This window comes from Anoplophora glabripennis, unplaced genomic scaffold, assembly GCF_000390285.2.
Source record: "Anoplophora glabripennis isolate ALB-LARVAE unplaced genomic scaffold, Agla_2.0 scaffold98, whole genome shotgun sequence".
In the NCBI taxonomy this organism is placed as follows: Eukaryota; Metazoa; Arthropoda; class Insecta; order Coleoptera; family Cerambycidae; genus Anoplophora; species Anoplophora glabripennis.
In genome coordinates, this window is record NW_019416280.1 from 107,984 (window position 1) to 128,018 (window position 20,035).

General features: G+C 34.5%; 1 protein-coding gene across 1 annotated transcript in view; it reads right to left on the reverse strand.

The window, feature by feature from the left end:
* Positions 1 to 20,035, reverse strand: part of LOC108904957 (protein still life, isoforms C/SIF type 2) — a 270,933-nt gene that overhangs the window by 25,472 nt on the left and 225,426 nt on the right. The window contains exons 8-10 of the mRNA XM_018707685.2: positions 16,152 to 16,418; positions 8,613 to 8,621; positions 3,251 to 3,546 (exon numbers count right to left, since the gene is read on the reverse strand). Of these exons, the coding sequence (XP_018563201.1) occupies positions 3,251 to 3,546; positions 8,613 to 8,621; positions 16,152 to 16,418 (572 nt within the window). The remainder of the gene's footprint in view (positions 1 to 3,250; positions 3,547 to 8,612; positions 8,622 to 16,151; positions 16,419 to 20,035) is intronic.

Consider the following 20,035-nt stretch of genomic DNA (forward strand, 5'->3'; position numbering starts at 1 on the left):
ATACCATAAAATATAATGTTTATCACTTTTTTACCTTCTTTATGCTTATTTCTGAAAAATAATTAGCGTTGTAAAAAATTTAAAATTCGATAAAATTCATATTGAGCAATGTGACAACGGCGCGTTGTGTAACACGAGGTATTAAGCTGTCGAGCAATACGCAATTCAGTTGGTGTTGGTATCTGGAATTGGACCGTGTTGGAGTGTTTTTGCGTACCATTATTTCATTTTGTTGAGGTGTTTTCCAGCGAGTGCACGAAAATTGGATTCGAAGGTGTCGTGCGTGCATCGAAAATGGTGGTGCACATTTTGAGCATATGTTGTGGTTTGTTTTGTACTTGTGCGTTTAAAAATTACTTAATTTTGCCTTTTGGTAAGTCCCTAAATTATTTTTAATGTGTATGATTGTTTGGACGACGCGAATCTTTGGGTATTTTAATTACATATTGTGCAAATCCATAATTTGATTAAAAGTTATGTTCCTGTTTTAAGAGATTCATAATTACTAAAATTCGAGCTAAAATTTAAGCACAACACTATCTTCGTACTACAAAATCGATACATTTTATTTTATTTATTTAAAAACTGGAAAACAATTGTCTTGAAATTTACTAAATGTTTCACAATAATAGTGTTTACATTTTTTCTCCCCAATATTTTGAAAACTGTTAATCTTACGCCCCTATATTATACAACTTTTTTGATCATTTGTGATTACTCTTATACTTCTTTCACCCTGTAGTAAGAAGGTGATTTATCCAAATACGTAAATATGCGGGATGTTTCAATAAAAACACAACAAAAATCTGTTTATCTTTGCAATAATCATGAGAAAATTATGGCGCTTCACGAAAATTTTTATACTTATTTTTTTTTGTATTTCTATAAATAACAGCTATAAGTACCATGCACAATATAGCACACGATACAGACTTTGTTCATGTAGAGGTGGTAATTTGGGAGTGGTTCTAATTTATTTCTTCCGAGCTATTTATATGATTTCCATAAACTCTCTTGCAGCTTGCAAAAAACACATCCTTGCATGTGGCTGTAAAGTGGGTATAATCTTTCTTTGACAAATCTCGATATGTTGCTCTAAAAACTAGCTATACTGTACCGATGGGTGTGCAACAAGGTTCAGTACTAGGCCAAATGCTTTTTTTAAATTCATATTAACGATTTAGACTCTTGTTTCATTAAATTTAGGCTTTACCATCTATACTGGTGACATAATTACTAGTTTGAGCTCTAATGGTAGGAACGTAGATACAAATAATTTTATTGGGTATCCTAGCAAAATGGTTTTCAGAAAATAATAATAAATTAATGCTAACGAAACAAAAACTTAACGACTACTGTAAACGGTATTATACTTTTTAGTACTGATGATGAAACATTGACATTTTTAGGTCTTCATATAGACAAAAATTTGAATTGGCATATTCACTGCGAAATTTTAACAATCAGAGAAATTTTGCATTTTCTGTTCGGGTTTCTGTTGTGCAAAAAAGACTATTAGGAAGTAAATCAGCAGTTGCTAGTCATTATTCATGTAAAGCGTGAAAATCGAGTGTGAAGGTCTACTGAGGGTATGGGAAGTTCGAACTTATGTAAAAGCGCCACTGTCAAGTTGCGGAGCCTAATTAGAAGACTAAAAGTGGGCTAGGAACTCATGAAACCCAGAATACATCTACTGATGATCGTGGCGGAAAAAGACGATGTATTTACTTCAGATCCTATAATCTACTGTTTTACAATATACCTATATATCCTGTCATGTATCTAAGATATTCGTGGCAATAAAACTATATTTTTCTTTACAATAAAAATACTATTTTCAGTAAGAATGTAAATAGTCACTAATTCTAATTTATTTGCGAAAGTTCTTTTCTGTAATAAATATATTGTCGATGGTCTTATCTTTCTGGTATACGTCGAAATGTGTTTATCAAAAAGTTATAATTTTAGGAGTTAAAGCACGATTTGGTCTTTGTGGTGTTTCCTAAACTTTACTTCATTAATCTCATTATTTTACAAGAAAAGAAAAGTTTCTGGAAAAGGAGAGCTTTATATTGTGCAATGTTACGCTCTATCCGTCTAAGAAAATTGAAAAAGTTGTATATTATAATACTCGTGGAATGATTGATTGCGCGAGATGGAGAACTTCGAGTGAAACGATGAAAATATGCAACTCTCATATAACTTTTGCGCGACTTGGAATAAGTGATTGTATTTCACGGAATGTTTGGTGTTTTGTCATTCAGTTCTGAATAAGTCAAGGACCCTGCTGGGTAAAATGCAGCGAGGGGCTGTTTCATAATGAGAATAATAAACTTTTGACGATATCTACTTCATCTTCTGCAAATTTTAGGTTATTAATCTTGCAGATATTTAATCAAATTATGTTGTTATAAAGTCGTTAAAGATTTCGCGTGTTTAGGAGATAATAAATAATAATGTCAGTTTATAAGTGTTTTTGGAAAACTGGAGAGTACCTAAATTCTGTTAATTATGGAAAAATGATTAAACACTTTAATGGATATAAAAGGACAATAAAGTTTTATTTAAGCAACTGTATTCCTTTTTAGATTCCTTGAAAGTTGTTAAGTTGTTAAATTAATTTAAATTGTTATAATAATATATAATGTATAGAACTCAAAAAATCTTATCAAATTATTAGCGTACAATTTTTGTTTTTATTTTTGAAATTACAAATGAAATGAGCGGAAACAGAATTTTTCAATTCCAATTTCTTTTTTTGCCCGCACAAAAAGTTAAAAATTAGCAATACTTTTGCTCATAGGTTAGATTTAGAAGACTTATTACAGCATTAATTTATTAGAACTAGTATTCTTTTGTGTTAGAAAGTAGGTTTTAATTTCATTTTCTAATAGGTGTGTCGAAACTTACATAAATTACAAACTTTCAACTTTTTTGAAAACTCTCCAGAAGTGCTCTATCGTTACCAACTTTAAATTAAGTTAAAGTTAAAACAATGAGTGAAGGAAACAAACACTTTAAAAAATGTCCTTGTGGCACTCTTTTATGGTAGTTTGCTCCGACTAAAAGTAATCCAGACTACGAGAAAATACCAGTGTTATATAAAAAACCCTTGTAATAATAATTGTAAATTGTAAATGTAATAACCTTCTACAAACGAAGAAATCCATCTGAGAGGGAATGTTTATTTTCCTCTCCGTCTCGGTGATAAATTTTCTTCGAAATAATTTACGAGCTCGTAAATAATTACCTTAACGTAAGCCCGCTCGGTGTCTACAAGTTCCAGGATGACTTTCCGAAGTTTCTCTGCATCGGAGAGCTGCCGGGAAGGAGTCAGGATGGCCTGTGAGGTGCTGCTGACGACGCTACCGGTGGGGCTGCTGGTTTTCCTGGTCTCAACAGGTGATCGACAGAAGCCGGTTACTTGTTCGGCGGTTTTGAGCAAATTTTCTATCTCGAAGGAGTTGGTTCTGGAGCTTACTTTAATGCCGGAGTCAGTCATGGAGGATGGGGGGTTTTCCGAGTCGGTTGAGTAGCGGTCCTTGCCTGTAAGGAAAAGTACAGTCTCCTACCTGTTTATGTTGTTAGTTTAAAGATTAGGGACTGTGATTAGGGATAAAGAACACATTCCATATACTCAAAATTTTGCATATAATTTCACTGCAGATTCGTCATTTGTGTGGCTCTGAGAAGCTATCATCAATTCTCTTTTTTTTTTCGTGGGTGCTAAGGTATATTGAATCACATGCTGAACAGAAAGAAGATTTTTTTGGTTTATCATCGAGGTATGTAAAAGAAATTCAATAACGTACCGAAAAAATAAAAAAATATAATTTTGTACTAGTATTTTGACAAATCTGGCAACTAATTTTTTTGCAAATGCGAATTGAGATCGTCAACCGTTGGGAACTTACAGAAATTTTCTTTCGTTTAACATACAATATCAGGGCCATGAGGACAAATAAAGTTGTTTATAGTTTTCCGGAACCATTGAAATAGTGTAATTATTAGCAAAAAGTTGTCATAAAAATGTTTTCAATAATTTCAAAACTTATTTATAAAGAAGTTAAGATATATTTTCGAAACTGATTTTTTTTTGCAAAATATAGCAAAAACCTGAACAACTAAAGCTAGTCTGCAAGCAACATTAATTTAGTATCTAATAAAATGATCTAAAATATGCGAATAATAATATATAGATACAAGTACCAAAATAAAACGTACACAATATAAATGATATCAAAAACAAACGATTTAACAATATTTTTAAACAATTTGAGTTAATATTAAATATGTCAAAATTACGCTCTAAGAAATGAAGAATTTATTTAATAATTACTTGTACTGGAAACAAGTTTAAGATAAAGGGTTCTGGCGATTTTAATAGCATATACTAGTACATTCAAACCTATTAATGAAAGAAAACTAGGATTATCAACACTAATATGTACCTAATATTCCTTCTACTCCCGAGAGACTTTTTCTTTTAGCCACTATTTTCAACTGTAATATACAGGGTGAGTAATTAATAATGGTACACAGCTTAATGGCAGATTGTTAACGTCAAAATATGAGTGATTGAGCCAAACAAGCCTGCTCCTTTTCGTTCTACAGGGTGTTAACCGATTATTTTGAAAATTTGTAGTTTTACGTTTTTTGAGGAGGCAAATACGAATATGCAAACAGTGTTGGAGTCACGTCTAGATGGCGATAGTTATACTGTCCTATCAATGTAAAAATCTAACTTTTTGTATTTTACAATTTTGAATTTTTTAATAACTTTAAGTTATTGAACTACGTTCAATTATAAATAAAAAAGGTATACTAGTTACAAATTGATAAACTAAACCGTTTTCGAGTTTTTAAGATTCGGCGGGAATTAAATTAGAAAATTAGCAGGTTTTAAGATACCAAGCCTGAATTAAGAATTAAGACAAACATTACAGCAAATGAAAATTTTATTATACATATCTTAACAAATTATTAAGCCAGAGAGTTCAATGCTATTTTTTAGCTTTTTATTTAAATTTTGTCTGACGTTAAATAAAGTTCTATGTTGTTTGATAATATGAACTAATTCTTGAATATTTGTCTACAGTTGTTCATTGCCATTAATAATAAACTAAAGATTTAAGATATCCCCAAAAGTAAAAATCCAGCGGATTTAAAACAGGACTGCGTGCAGGCCTGCAGGCCAAGGTATTTCGCTACCGCGTCCAATTCAACGATGCGAGAAATTTCTATTAAGATATTCTCTTCTCCAAAAAATAACGACAAGGAAAAAACTACTTCCTAATCAAATTGAGTAGAATTGGCAGAAACAATATGGTATTGTAGTGACAGCTGTCAATTTATTATGTCAATGGCTACTACTTTGAAAACAATTATTTTCTAATTTAATTTCCGTCGAATCTCAAAAACATAAAACGTCATAAAACGAGTTTATCGATTTGTAACAGGTATACCTTTTTTATTTAGAAATGAACGTAGTTCAATAATTTCTAGTCAAGAAATTTAAAATTGTAAAATATAAAAAGTACACATACAAATGTATTTTACTACCCAGTGTCTTAGAATTTGCATACCAGAATAATGATTTTTTTCATTATCTAAATATTAAAACTACTTATTTCAGAAATTAAGAAGCTTCATTGTTAATTTCTACCATTATATGCCTTCTAGTTCTTTCGTTATTGTAATTTTCATTCAGATCTAGTTAGATGCAACTTATAGCGTCAAGGAAATATTGTCAATTCAACCAAGCTGTCTCTTAAAAGCATAATCTCAATTCATGAAAAGTTAGTAGGTATAACAATAATTATTAAAACATTTTGTTAGTACTCTGTCCAAAGTTAAATAAGTTAAATTATAATTGTTTAAATCCCGTAATAGCAAGACAACGCCTGTATTAACAAATATTCAGTTAATAATGTTCTAGAACCTATATGTATCGTTTCCTATGCATTCACATAAATCTTATTTCGTGCTTCTTTGTATTTTTATGTCTTAATACGTATTTGGCAGACTATTTTTACTGATGTATAACTTTTCTTGTAATTTCTGAAGTTTTTGTTTTGTGGTTGAAGAAAACATTAACTATTGTTTATTTATACCATAAATGTAATTCCGCTTTCAACTTTTGGATCACTCTGTAACACCCAGAGCAAATAAAAAAGTTACTCAATTTGCGAGAGTGAAATAACTACTTTTACTTTATTAATTACTTTTAAACTTTTAAGAGAACATTTTTAATTACTGAGTAAATGCATTATGTTATAAATACATTATTTACAAAACGTAAAAATTTGTTTGAAACTACGTGTATTTTTAAATAATATTTTAATGGCCACAAACATTTCTAAAGAGAATTAATTGAAACAAACTGATTGCTTTATTTGAAAATTAATAGCAGAATATTGATTAACGTTGATGTGCGAAAAATATGTATTAATTCAATTCAATTATTAATTCAAAGATTTTCTAGAGTGCAGCCATTGGACTATTCTTGTTTCCTAATTATGTCAATAATGCTTTAACTATATTGTTTGCATTAAATGTAAATAATAATTTGGATAAATGTCAAAGATATGTTATTTTTTTAACCAAACTCTTTGATGGATTGGGTAATTTTAAACGTGTGAAATTCCTAGTTATTGTTTTGGACTTTATGTTGAGATAAGCAAGTTAATTGCCAAGTTAATTGCCTAGCATGTAAATTATCGAATGTGTGTTATCTGATTAGTAACTTAATACCCTACTGTGACTTAACATACAGTGTGGTTCATTTCAAATAAATACAGAGGCATAATTTTCTTCACAAGGGAGATAGAGAAAAAATGTTTTGATTGTTGTTTAAAGGCCGTCTTTGTGCACTTTCTGGTACGATAGTGTGTAGTCTGGATCAAGCTATGATGTCACAAAAGCGAAAAAAACAAAATGGCCGATAAGAATAAAGTAATCTCAGCGATGGTCGTGGAGTAATATTCTTAATAAAATTATGAATATTGATAAGTTTTTACAAGATATGCAATATCTGTAGACTAGTCGGTATATTTTCAAAATGGTGGAGAATTTTCTGATTAAATGTAAGAGTAAAGCACGTAAAGTATTAAAATTATGGGAAAATGTTTCTCATAAAATAATTATACAAATCCAAAGTTGCTTTTAAATTCAGAAGTTTATAACTCTCTGTCGAGTCGATTCATTGCTTAGAAAACTAGAGAGTCTATGCCCCAATGTTGTATACCGACACACTTGAAAATAATCTGTTTATTGCAATTTAAAGTAAAGTAGGCTGCTGCCAAATACGTAATAACTTATGGATAATTAAATATTTATAATCATCTCAAACATATTAGATTGTGGTTATCGTTATGCAAATGTAGATATTTATTTAAATACATAAATTTTGTAAGGATATAGGAGACTTTGTTATTCATTTGAAATGAAACACACTGCATAAGTACATATACAGGGTGTCGCAGCTGAACATTTCGTTTAATATGAAGTTTTGAAAAAATTTCAAAAACACGTCGATTTTTAATTTGTGGGGGCATCGACTTACATTATTATTTATTTTGCAGTTACCACCCCTTCATAGATCGAGGTATCAACTTTGAAATTTCAAATGGTATTACAGGGCGTGTGGTAGATCGTTTGAAAGCTCTTTTGATAGTGACTTTGAATCCGTAAAAAAAATAAAAAATCAAGAAAAAAATATTGAAATTAAATTTTTAGAATTTTGTATTTTTACATTTAAAATTGTTTATAATAGATGCCCAAATTGTGCATCCAGTTGTTCTTGGCAAATATGGAGCCTGTCCACGAAACATCTCTTTATATTTGCAAAAACCTCTGGAGTTAAATTCCGATATTCGTTTACAATACGTTGTCTTAAATCTTCAAGATTTTCGGGTTGACTTGCAAAAACCACTGATTGAAAAAAGTCGTTTGGACTCAAATCGGGAGACCGAGCTGGCCATTCTATAGCCCCACGCCTACCTATACATTGTCCTGGAAAATTCTGATCCAAATATGTCCGAACTCGTCATTCAAAATGGGGTGGAGCTCCGTCTTGTTGAAACGTCAAGATTTTCATCCAACTGATCATCATTCTCCAGAATTTCTGTGATCATAGGATCAATATGATCTTCCAACAAATAGCTGGCTCCAGTCAAGTTGCTATCTAAAAAAATGGATCTAATATGTGATTACCCAATATTCCTGCCCAGACGTTCAGCTTTTCTGGATACTGAGTCTGCGATTCCCTAACACAATGGGGGTTTTCACCCGTCCAATAACGAATATTATACCTATCCACTGTACCATTGAGAAAAAATGTACACTCATCACTGAAGCAGATAATGTAAAGTATATTTTGATTTTCTGTAATTCTGTTAGACATGATATCACAAAATTCTATTCTTCGATCCGGATCATCCTCGTTCAAACATGCACAAGATGTATTTTGCAAAATCCGATGAACGTTCGACTTAGGGATCCCTGTAAGTACGCTCTAGCGATCGCACGGGTTGGTGTGGATTCATTGTCAGTTCGTCTAAAATTCCTACTTTCAATTCGTTAGGATGATTAGTTTTCTTAAGATTTGCTACGGACGCCATCTGGCTCACGTACGTATGACTTGTTTGGCGATCAGTATGCAACTCATTGAAAATTTGAGCAGTTTCTCTAGCACTTTCATTTTGTTTTCCATAAAGAAAAATTATTTCAACTTTTTCAGCTAACGAATAAACTATAATGAATCATTGATAAATTAGTTACATTTTGATTGTAAGCCGAATATGAGAGTTGATACAATTGAAAATGGTTTCAACAATAACACATTTCCGATAAAATGATATCAAACAAAAAGGTAAAATGGAATGGAATGCAATGGAATTCATAAAAAATTGTGATAAGTACTTCAACCTTCTTTACGTTTCATTTATTATTGTTTTTATCGTCTGAAGTAGAAACCTTTTTGATAATTAATGTTTTGATGTATGAAAGTCACTTCAGTGGTTCACATGATATATATTAAAATAAAACAATTTTAAATATAAAAATACAAAATTCCAAAAATTTAATTTCAATATTTTTTTCTTGAACGCTCTGTAGTGACATTTGAAATTTCAAAGTTGATACCTCAATTTACGAAGGGATGACAACTGTAAAATAAGTAATGACATAAGTCGATGTCCCTCTCAAATTGAAAATCGATGTGTTTTTTGAATTTTTTCAAAGCTTCATATTAAACGAAATGTTCAGGTGGAAAGTTTTATATGGGATACCCTGTATGTACATACAGGTTTTTGGAAAGATTTATCGATTTTAGCCAATTCAGTGCCAGGAAAGAATTTGTAGTGCATGTATGAGAGCTGTCCAAGTTTATCAAGTCACACTATCGGAAACCGTTATAGACTAAGAGCCGGATAGGAAAATTTTTCTAATCATTTTAAGCACCTTAAGAGTCTATGACATAAAGACTACAACGTAAAAGAAAACATTTCAGCGGAAAATCAAACTTTCTAGTTTTGGGCGGGTAAATTAATTAAATAGAAATTAATGGCATTTCGACCCAAGACAGATATTAGAAAAATAAGACATAAAAACCTAATACCTAGGGACCTACCTAAGTTCACTAAGTTCATCGTATGGATTCCGGGTCATCCTGATGAACCGGAAACCATCATGAGCCGTCTGGAAAACCAGAACGGGGAATTGAGGACGGGGGCCTGGAGGCTAATCAACCGCAAGGTTGAGGAGAAGAGCCAGACCCTAGTCCTCTCAGTAGATGAGATGAGTGTGAACGTACTTCAGAAGGAGGGCTTCAGACCATTTCTGAACTTCACCAGGGTCCTTTTTAGAAATGCGGATTTGGCTTTGATCCAGGAGCCTTGGGTACATGGATCCCAGATCAGAGGATTGCAGGTAAGTAATGGTGGCTTACTGTATTGTGGCCACCAAACTAGACCTAGGGCTTGTATTTATTACAAGAGTAGTATTAATATTTTTCCTCTTCCAGGGTTCTGCACGGATGACCTGGTGGCGGCCGAAGTGACTTATGTATCGGAGGGAACGCAGAGACAACTGGTAGTTTGCTCAGCGTACCTCCCTTACGATAAGAAAGAATCTCCTCCAACCAGGGAACTGAGGGACCTGGTGGCCTGGTGCGAGAAGGAGAAGAAACAACTCATCGTGGGATGTGATGCTAACTCACACCATACGGTGTGGGGAAGCAGCGATGTCAACGATCGAGGTGAGTCTTTACTAGATTTTCTTTTTAGTTATAATCTAGAGATTTTGAATGTCGGGAACGAGCCCACCTTTGTTATAAAAAATAGAAGTGAAGTCATCGATATAACAGTGGGATCGGGACCGATATGTAATAATATTGCGAGGTGGCATGTGTCGAATGAGCCGTCAATGTCGGATCATAGACATATCCACTTTGAAATTATAACGGATTATAATCCGCAAGTAAGAACCTACAGAGACCCAAAAAGAACTGACTGGGACTCCTATAGAACGGAGTTACAGGCCAGGACTAGGGAAATCTGTACAAAACTAAGGAACACATATGATCTTGAGAGGGCCGTGGAGGAACTCCAAAACGCCGTCACAAGATCATATGAATACAGCTGTCCTATCAAAGTGAGGTCCGATAAGCACACCGTACCCTGGTGGAGCAAGGAACTCACGCAGTTGAGGGGACAGACAAGAAAACTATTTAATAGAGCAAAGCGGACAGGAGAGTGGGAGACTTATAGAGCAACCCTCACTGAGTATAATAAAGAAATTAGAAAAGCGAAGAGAGACTCATGGAGGAAGTTCTGTGAGGATATTGATAGTGTCCCACAGTGTGCTAAACTCCAGAGACTTCTCTCTAAGAACGGACATACGAAACTCGGGTCTCTCAAAGCACCGAGTGGGGAATATACCAAAACTGGAAGGGAGACATTGGAATTACTTCTAAATACTCACTTTCCAGGCTCCAGGTTATTAAATCATGGAGATGAATATGACTGGAATCACCAGCAGAGGGTAACGACCGGGTCTCGACAGAACTGGGAGGTTGCCAAGACGGTGGTGAGTCAGTCACGAATAAGATGGGCAATAAGTTCTTTTGACCCATTTAAATCACCAGGAGCCGATGGAATCCTACCTGTACTGCTACAGCAGGGGGTGGACTGTCTAGCTCCGGTCTTAATTCACGTCTTCAGAGCCAGCATTGCACTTGGTTATATACCGCTGGCATGGAGATCGACGAACGTGGCGTTTATTCCTAAACCAGGGCGTCCATCGTATGCCCAGGCAAAGGCATATCGCCCGATAAGTTTAACATCTTTCCTCCTGAAAACGTTGGAGAGAATAGTTGACAGGCATATAAGGGACGGGGTATTGAGGGCAAATCCTCTGCACAGGTACCAATACGCCTATCAGGCAGGCAGATCAGTCGACACAGCCCTTCATAGCCTAGTCTCTAGGATAGAGAGGGCAATGGACGACAAAGATCTAGCTTTGGCAGCTTTTTTAGATATTGAAGGGGCATTTGACAATACACCTTTCGAATCTATTAATTCGGCAGTTCGCAACAGGGGCCTTGAAGACACTTTGTGTCGTTGGATAGATACCATGTTGAGAAACCGGACAGTAACAGCTACCCTTTCGGGAGAGACATCCAGGTGTAAGGTAGGCCGGGGCTGCCCCCAGGGAGGCGTACTGTCTCCCTTGTTATGGGGATTAGTGGTGGACGGCGCACTGGAGGGCCTTAATCGAAAGGGGTTTTATACACAAGGCTATGCGGATGACTTGGTCGTTCTCATAGTCGGGAAACATAATATTATCGTTTCAGAACTCATGAAAGAGGCTTTGAAATGGATAGATGACTGGTGTAAGGGGCAGGCACTGTCAGTAAACCCTGACAAAACGGTCGTAGTACCCTTCACTAGGAGAAGAAATTTAACTGGACTCTCTGAACCTATAATAGGGGAGAGGGGCATTACATTTTCCAGGGAAGTAAAATATCTAGGAGTGATACTGGATAATAAGCTTACCTGGAATGCGCACTTGGAAAAAGTGGTGAGTAAGGCGAAGCAGACACTGTGTGTATGCCGCCGCCTTATTGGGAAAACCTGGGGACTGAAACCAAAGATGTCACACTGGTTGTATACGTCGATAGTAAGACCCAGGATTCTTTACGGCGCTGTGGTATGGTGGCAGAAAACACAACAGACCACAGCGAAGGAAAAACTGAATAGAATTCAGAGATTGGCCTGTTTAGGTATAACGGGGGCGATGGCATCGACCCCGACAGCTGCACTAGAAGTCATGCTAAATCTGCCACCGCTGCATATAGTGGTGGAGAGAGAAGCGCGGCTAGCAGCATATCGACTCAGGAATAATAATGACTGGAGGGGTGGTTCCCACTCCAGGATCAAAGATACATCTATGTCGGAACCAATTCTTGGGATGGTATCCGACAAGATGGTTCCAAAGTTTCACTTCCACAAGCCATTTGAGACTCGAATAGAGGATCAAAGCGAGTGGGAGGAAAGGTTTAATACCCTGGAAAGGTGGAGCCTAGTATGGTTTACAGATGGCTCCAAAATGACCAGAGGGACGGGTGCAGGAATATATGGACTCAGACCCAGATGGAGTGCAAGCTACAGTCTGGGGGAGTTCCCTACTGTATTCCAAGCAGAAATCTTCGCGATAATGGCGTGTCTGGCAGAGAATGTACGTAGAGGTTATAGACGTAAACTCATATATATATTCTCTGATAGTCAAGCTGCAATTAAAGCTTTAGCCGCACACAAGGTAAGTTCAAAACTGGTGTGGGACTGTTTACAAATGCTGACTGAACTGGCCACCAACAATACAGTCAGACTGTGTTGGGTGCCAGGGCACAAAGGCATTTGTGGAAATGAGAAAGCGGATGAACTTGCTAGGAAGGGATCCGAGACAGTGTTCATTGGCCCGGAGCCCTTCTGTGGCACATCTCCCAGTGTGGTCAGGCGGGCTCTGGGCAAATGGACAGAGACAGAACATAGGAAATACTGGACTTCAAGGCCAGGACATAGCCATTCTAAGGAGCTTATGGAGTATCCTTCGAAGGGAAGAGCGAATGAGCTACTGAGCTTGAATAGAATCCGGCTCAGGAGAGTGACAGGACTCATAACGGGACACTGTCACTTTAGGAAACATCTACATAAGCTAAAGCTTGTAGACAGTCCGGTCTGCCGAGGATGTGAATCGGCGGATGAAACTTCTCTGCATATCCTGGGCGAGTGCCCGGGATTTGCACATAGCAGAATGGCGCTCCTTGGGATGTCCTATTTGGAACCCAAGGAATTGAGAGAAGTGTCAGCAAGGAAGCTTTTGGACTTTGTAAAAAGGATAAATCTACTTGCTGAATAGGACTAGTAGTGGGACGCACAATAGGCCTAATTAGGCCGCAGTGCTATGGGACTTTTAAAGGACCAACCACTAGATGAAGATGAAGAAGATGAAGAAATGCCGTACAAAAATAACGGCTCTAGAAAGAATAAAACATTTTCATTTTCCAATTACAATTAACACACAATTATATAAATTATAGAATTATAGTAACAATTATAGAAAACTTTACGGCGTGCCTGATTTTAATAAAGATATTTATTTGAAAGTTATATTTTACTATGCCGATGCCGTACGAATGCACTGGCTCTAAGTGCTTTTAACTCTTGCTCAACCCTTACCTTTTACGTAGAATAAGGAAAATTATTAGACACCCTAAAATTAAAACTTTTAGAAAGCACTATACTACCTCAACTATATTAATTATACCTTATAAGGTTACAGTGGGGAAATGAATTTTCCGCTCAACGGTGGATATTTTAGTGAAAAGTTTCTGTACGACATTTGTGCCCTTTTCGAATTCATAAAAACTTAACTATTAACAAAATATTGCCGTATAAATATCGTGGCACTATATGGGGAAAAAAGGCCCCAAAGTTCCAAAAAAACGTTTGCATATAACTGCAATTTTTTTTCCATGCAAAAGTTTATAATATTGGTATGCATATCTACAATTCAATTTGTTTGTTTTGCCAAAATTTATTTTTTATTTTTCAATTATGCCGTATATATTTTGAATCCAATACAACGAATAAAATAAAATTGTTTGTTGTAAAATCAGTAAGTAATCGTTTTTATCTTAATTTTCTTTGAAAAATAATTTATTTTAAAAAATAATCAAACATGAAAATAGTGCATTCTGTAAAGGTTGCTGATGTTGGTGATCACGATAAAGATTTCGGAAGTGAACTCGAAACTGGAGATGAGGAGGACGAGGACGAAGATTAAGTTTTTATATGTATTAAGATCAACAAAAACAAAATAAAAAAAGATCAACAAATGTCATTAAGGCCAACAAGATTTAATTAACTTTTCATTTCATTATTTTAGTAGTCTATTTTATAAAATAATTTTCTAAAAATATTTTTTTTTTGTAAAAAAGTAAAGTATTATAAACGTTATTAATACTTCTTTCAAATTTCAATTTAATTAATTTATACGGCCCAAAATTGGAAAGTTAGATGTTCCGCTGACAACCCATGTGCCACGGAGAATAGTGCTCAAATGTTTTCTTTTAGGTTGTAGTTGATAATTATAGAGTTAAAAATAACATATCTTAAATTTGAAAAAAAAATGGACATTACTCATTCACCAAATTCGCCAGTCTCTGTTAGTTGGGAAGATCTGGCTTAATACACNGGTAATTATTATAAAATTTTTGCGCTGAAAAAGATAAATGCTAAAACATATATTGATTAATATAATTTAGTTTTACATTTTTATCCTACCTACTTGGAATTTATGCATATATTATTTGTATATTCCATGCAAATGTAACGGCAATATCATTTTTCATCATTACTTAACTGCCTTCATAATCTGCAATGAATGTCGTACAGGAATTGTTAATTATTGAGTAGGTATAGTAAAGTAGAGTTTAAATTATTTAAATATTTTTTATAGCATTCGATGAATGTTCCATCAAAAATGTACGGCGATATAATTTTTTATTATCATTTGATGGTGCTAATATTATGGAGTAAATGCCGTAGGTACAGGAATAATAATTTCATCCACGGCATCCACAATTTTGTTAATATTGACCCTTGAATAATTTAAAACAGTAATAAAATTGAAAATATATAGTACCGTAGTAGCTGTCAAATGGATTTTCCAAATAGCAAAAATGATAAACAATTTTTTTATTCACGGCCAATTGGTTTTTTCTGGTGCCAATAATTTTGTACGGCACTTTTGTATAAAGACTATAAAGTGGAATAACTAGCTTCCGAAATTTAGGCCGTTCTGGAAATAATGATTATTACCCAAAGAAAAATAACTTCAAAGCACTCACAATTATGTAATACTTTTTTTTTAGCCAAATATTTTGTACGGCACTTATATTTTTCATTATTTTAGAGCATAAGTAAAACTCTGAAATCGGTGCCGTACATTTCTCAATAATTTTTTGGAATAGGGGTTGAAATGAGAAAATTTGCGTCAGGGTAAAAGCTCTTAGAGCCAGTGCATTCGTACGGCATAATAAAATATAACTCAAATAAATATCTTTATTTAAAATCAGGCGCGCCGTACAGTTTTCTATAATTTTTACATTACTAAAAATATTTGGAAAATGAAAATTTTTTATTCTTTCCAGAACCGCTATTTTTGTACGGCATAAGGTTTTTATGTCTTATTTTTCTAATACCTGTCTTGGATCAAAATGCCGTCAATTTCTATTTAATTAATTTGCCCGGCCCAAAATTGGAAAGTTTGTTTTCCGCTGACAACCCATGTGCCACGGAGAATTGGCGGCATAGTGCTCAAATGTTTTCTTTTAGGTTGTAGTAAGTATTTAAATCGTAGACTCTTATGGTGCCTAAAATAATTACGAAAACTTTACTATCCGGCTCTTAGTCTAGAGTACGTACCATGTTAAAAAAGTGTTTTACCAATGTTTGTACCGTTGTGTCGAAACCATATTTTCGGTATAGGAACCCTTTTATATGAGTACTAACTTGTATTTCTATATTAAGATTTTCTACTATTTTGACGTCGCGCGAGATGCCTACAAACTACCCTTAATTACTCACTCCAACCTGGGGCAGGTACGATGAGTCCCGAGATCATCTCCTCACTGATGGCGGGGGGCTCCGATGGTGGCGGTGGGCACACCAGGCTCTCGATGATGTCGTCGGTCGCCCTCAGGATTCCAGCCAAATCCGGCGGCTCGGTCCGAGAGGAACGCATCATCATGCAGAGGGCCAGCTCCTCTTGGAGCACGCTCTCCAGATACATCATGTCCAGGTCGGAGACTATTGCGCCGTTTATCACCATTATTTCGTCCCCTTTTATGATTCCTGCGGAAGGGAGACGCAGTATGAGTGGAATTGAAAATGATAGCCTCACAATTTATTACACTATACACTGGAAATGGGATAGGTTTAACGATGTGAGAATTGGACGGTCCATGAGATTTTTTTTGCTTAGTGATAAAAGTGGTCTTTCTCTAGAGCGGGCATCACAAAATTTCTTTGTTAAAGGACAATAGCAAATGCGAAACTGTTGCCGTTTATTTAACAGAGGCAGATAATTTTTTCTTATCTATTAAGAATTGATGAGATACACAAGGTGATTCACAACTTATCCAAAAGACTTTGGAGACATACAGGGTGTTTTTGAAATAAGTGCATTCCTTGAAAAAAGTGATAGAGGGCACATAAATGAGAAACTTGTATTAATCAACTGGTGATCTAAATACTTCTGTTTTCGAGAAAATTAATTAAGAAAATTAACCATATATGTAAACCGACCCTGTGCATCTTGTGCACGTGCGTTATGTATTTTCGTGCCCTCTATCACCCATTTCAAGGAACGCACTTATTACAGAGACACCCTGTATACACCAATAAAAAATAGTAAAAATAGATTTACTGTTCGTGTACTGCCCTCGGTCAGGTATTACAGTCGATCATTGTGGCGTGTATATTTTTGAGTAATTTGTAAACTGTCCTTTTAGGTTTCTTTTTTACATTAGTAGTATATCTATATGGATCCACAACTAAGTTGAATCTCTACTTGTACAGGATGTAATTAAAATGTTTGCCCAAACTTTAATAGCGGATTCTATAATTGGAATTCGTCTAACTTTTGCAAGAACTTTTTCACATTAGAGATCAGCAAGCAGCTAAGCAGAAAATAATTTTGCAAACTGTAATACTTATTTTAAACGAGAGGATAAAAAAATTAAAAAGGTAATAATGAAATAGACCCTTGCGTTAACGGTTATTTTATTGAAAATAGTTTTGCCTAAGCAACAATCTCACACTGAAAAAACTAAACAAATACAAAATATACAAGGCTATACAAGGTGAGGACAAACGAGACAGCAAATTCTAGGGATTATTTCATATCGATTTGACATAAATCGTCTTATCCACAAGTGCTTCCTAAGTAGGGTAGGCTCTTTGAAGATGGATCAAACTTAGGTAATGTGTTAAATCTTATACAGACAGCCTTTTGATGTAAAATTATCTTTTAATTGTATCCATAGGCGTCACATATGGGAGGGTCAATTGATATTTTTAATTGTATTTTTTTGTTTTCGACTATTTGGAATTTTTAGTATCAAAATCTAAAACTTCTAGAGTATTCTAGATTAAAGAGGTACTCTTGTCTTTAGTGACCGTATACGAGAAAAATCTGTTTGAAATGTTTGTATTTTTTTTGCACGATAATTACAAATTCTTTCCTAATATTTAGTAGTTGGTTTTGGAAAATAAGTAACATAGCAACCATTAACTACGCTGTGATTGTCATTTCTCAATAATTTAAAAACTCATTTGCTAAATACAAAAAATACATTTGTTTAAAAATGTTTACTACAGAATAATTTGTTAAGTGTATGGCGAAATGCAATGTAACTTTCGAGTAGCGGCACTTTGATTTGCAGAAGAATTTTCGGATGTAAGATTTACTCTTCATTCCACTTTTACTGCCCTGCACCAAAGATTATGAGAAACCGGATTGATGAACTGATTCTTAAAAAGATATTACACGGGCAGACATGCTGATATAAGTAAGGAAGACATATTGCTGGAAGTTGAGGAAAATCCAAAAATTAGTGTTAGAAGTCTGGTTGCAATGTATCCGAATAATTCAAAAACTACTGTAGGAGACATTTTGCACAAGAAAAACCAATTCCTTTTCATTTTAGACAAATTTAGGCATTGGAAGAAGCCAAAAAAGTTCGAAACCTTAATTTTTTTCTAATATGTTATTCTGCGATGAAGGTACCTTCACGAAGGACGGAATTTTTAATATGCGTAATGCGTATTCCTATGTTGGTGACACAACCCTGTGACATAAAAGAGACGAAACATCAGGATAAATTTAACATAAATATTTGGGCAGGAGTTCTTGGTAATAATCTACTAGGGCCTGTGCAACTGCCTAATCGCCTATAGGGGATCTACATTTTTTTGGAGAACAATTTACAAAATTTATTAGATGACATACCTCTGGATATTCAACAGAACTAATGGTTTCTACATGACGGTTATCTGGCTCACTTCAGGATAACTGTTCGTAAATTTTTAAATATTACTTACGGACACCAGTGGATTGTAAGAAGAGGTCCAGTTGCTTGGCTCGCAAGATCTCTCGATTTAAATCCTTGCGATTTTTGTGTCTGCGGATACCTAAAATCATTAGTCTATTCTCAACCATTACAAACACATGATCAACTGTGTGCACGAATTCAACACCTGTAATGAGTTTACGAACAATAGGGGAATCTTCATAAGTATTCGATGATCATTAGAGAAACGAATCACTTTATGCATTGAAAGTAATTGCTCCCACGTAGAGTATCTTTTATAATTTAAAGTTTGTTTGTTTTTGTTAATCGTCGTTTTGTTATAATTTTTCCCAGTTTGTTATATTATTTAATACAAAATTCCAACTTTTTTGTAGATCTTTATCTGTTTTCCAAAGCCAACTACTAAATATTAGCAAAGGATTTGTAATTTTGTAATTATCGTGCAAAAAAACACAAACATTTGAAATCATTTTTTCTCCTATAGCCACTCAAGACAAGAGCACCTATTTAATCTAGAATACGCTGATAAATACCAAAAGTCGAAGATAAATATAATTAAAAATGTCAGCTGATCCACTTAAATGTGACGCCTACGGTTACAATCAAAATATCATTTTTACATTAAATACTAAAGTTAACACATAACGTAAGTTTGACTCATCTACAATTAAAAAACAATCTCAAAGGGCTATTAGTCCAGACGATATCTGTTTAAATGAGTCCATATTTGGGTGAATCGTATGTCCACGGAGATTTTTGCCTTTTTGGCCTTAAAATATTACTAGAAATGGAAATTTTGCTATGCGCATAAAAAAAACGTGGGCTTAACTTTTGGCGGCACACTATGTCAAAAAAATTCGAAAAATGTCATATTTTTCTTCTGATTTAATTATGTATCTTTTCAAGAGTTGATTTTATGCTAAAATGGACGAGAAAAAAAATGTAATGTAATTAAATTTTACACAATATGACTAGTTATAAATCGAAGGAATCATTATTATTGTAAAAATCGAAAAAATCGCCAAAAATGGGGTTAAAAAACATTACTTTTTAGGGATTTTTTTTGGGGCCTTTAAGTTGGGCATAGGACCTTCATACTTGGCTCAAGAAAACTTGTTGAAAATGTTATGTAGAATCATCACACCAAATTTCATCAAAATCGGTTCTACAGATTTTGCATAATAATTTTGCAATCCAGATTTTGAAAAAAAATTTGCAAATTTTCAAAATTTTGCACAGCAAAAACTAAGGTCCTTAGGTACTTGAAAATTTAATCTCATATAGAACGGCTCTCAAGCTTTCAAACGCTTTTTGAAAAATTCGAATTCGTCAATTAGGAGAGCTCTGGTGCTAGTTTAAACATTGGTCGAATTTTTG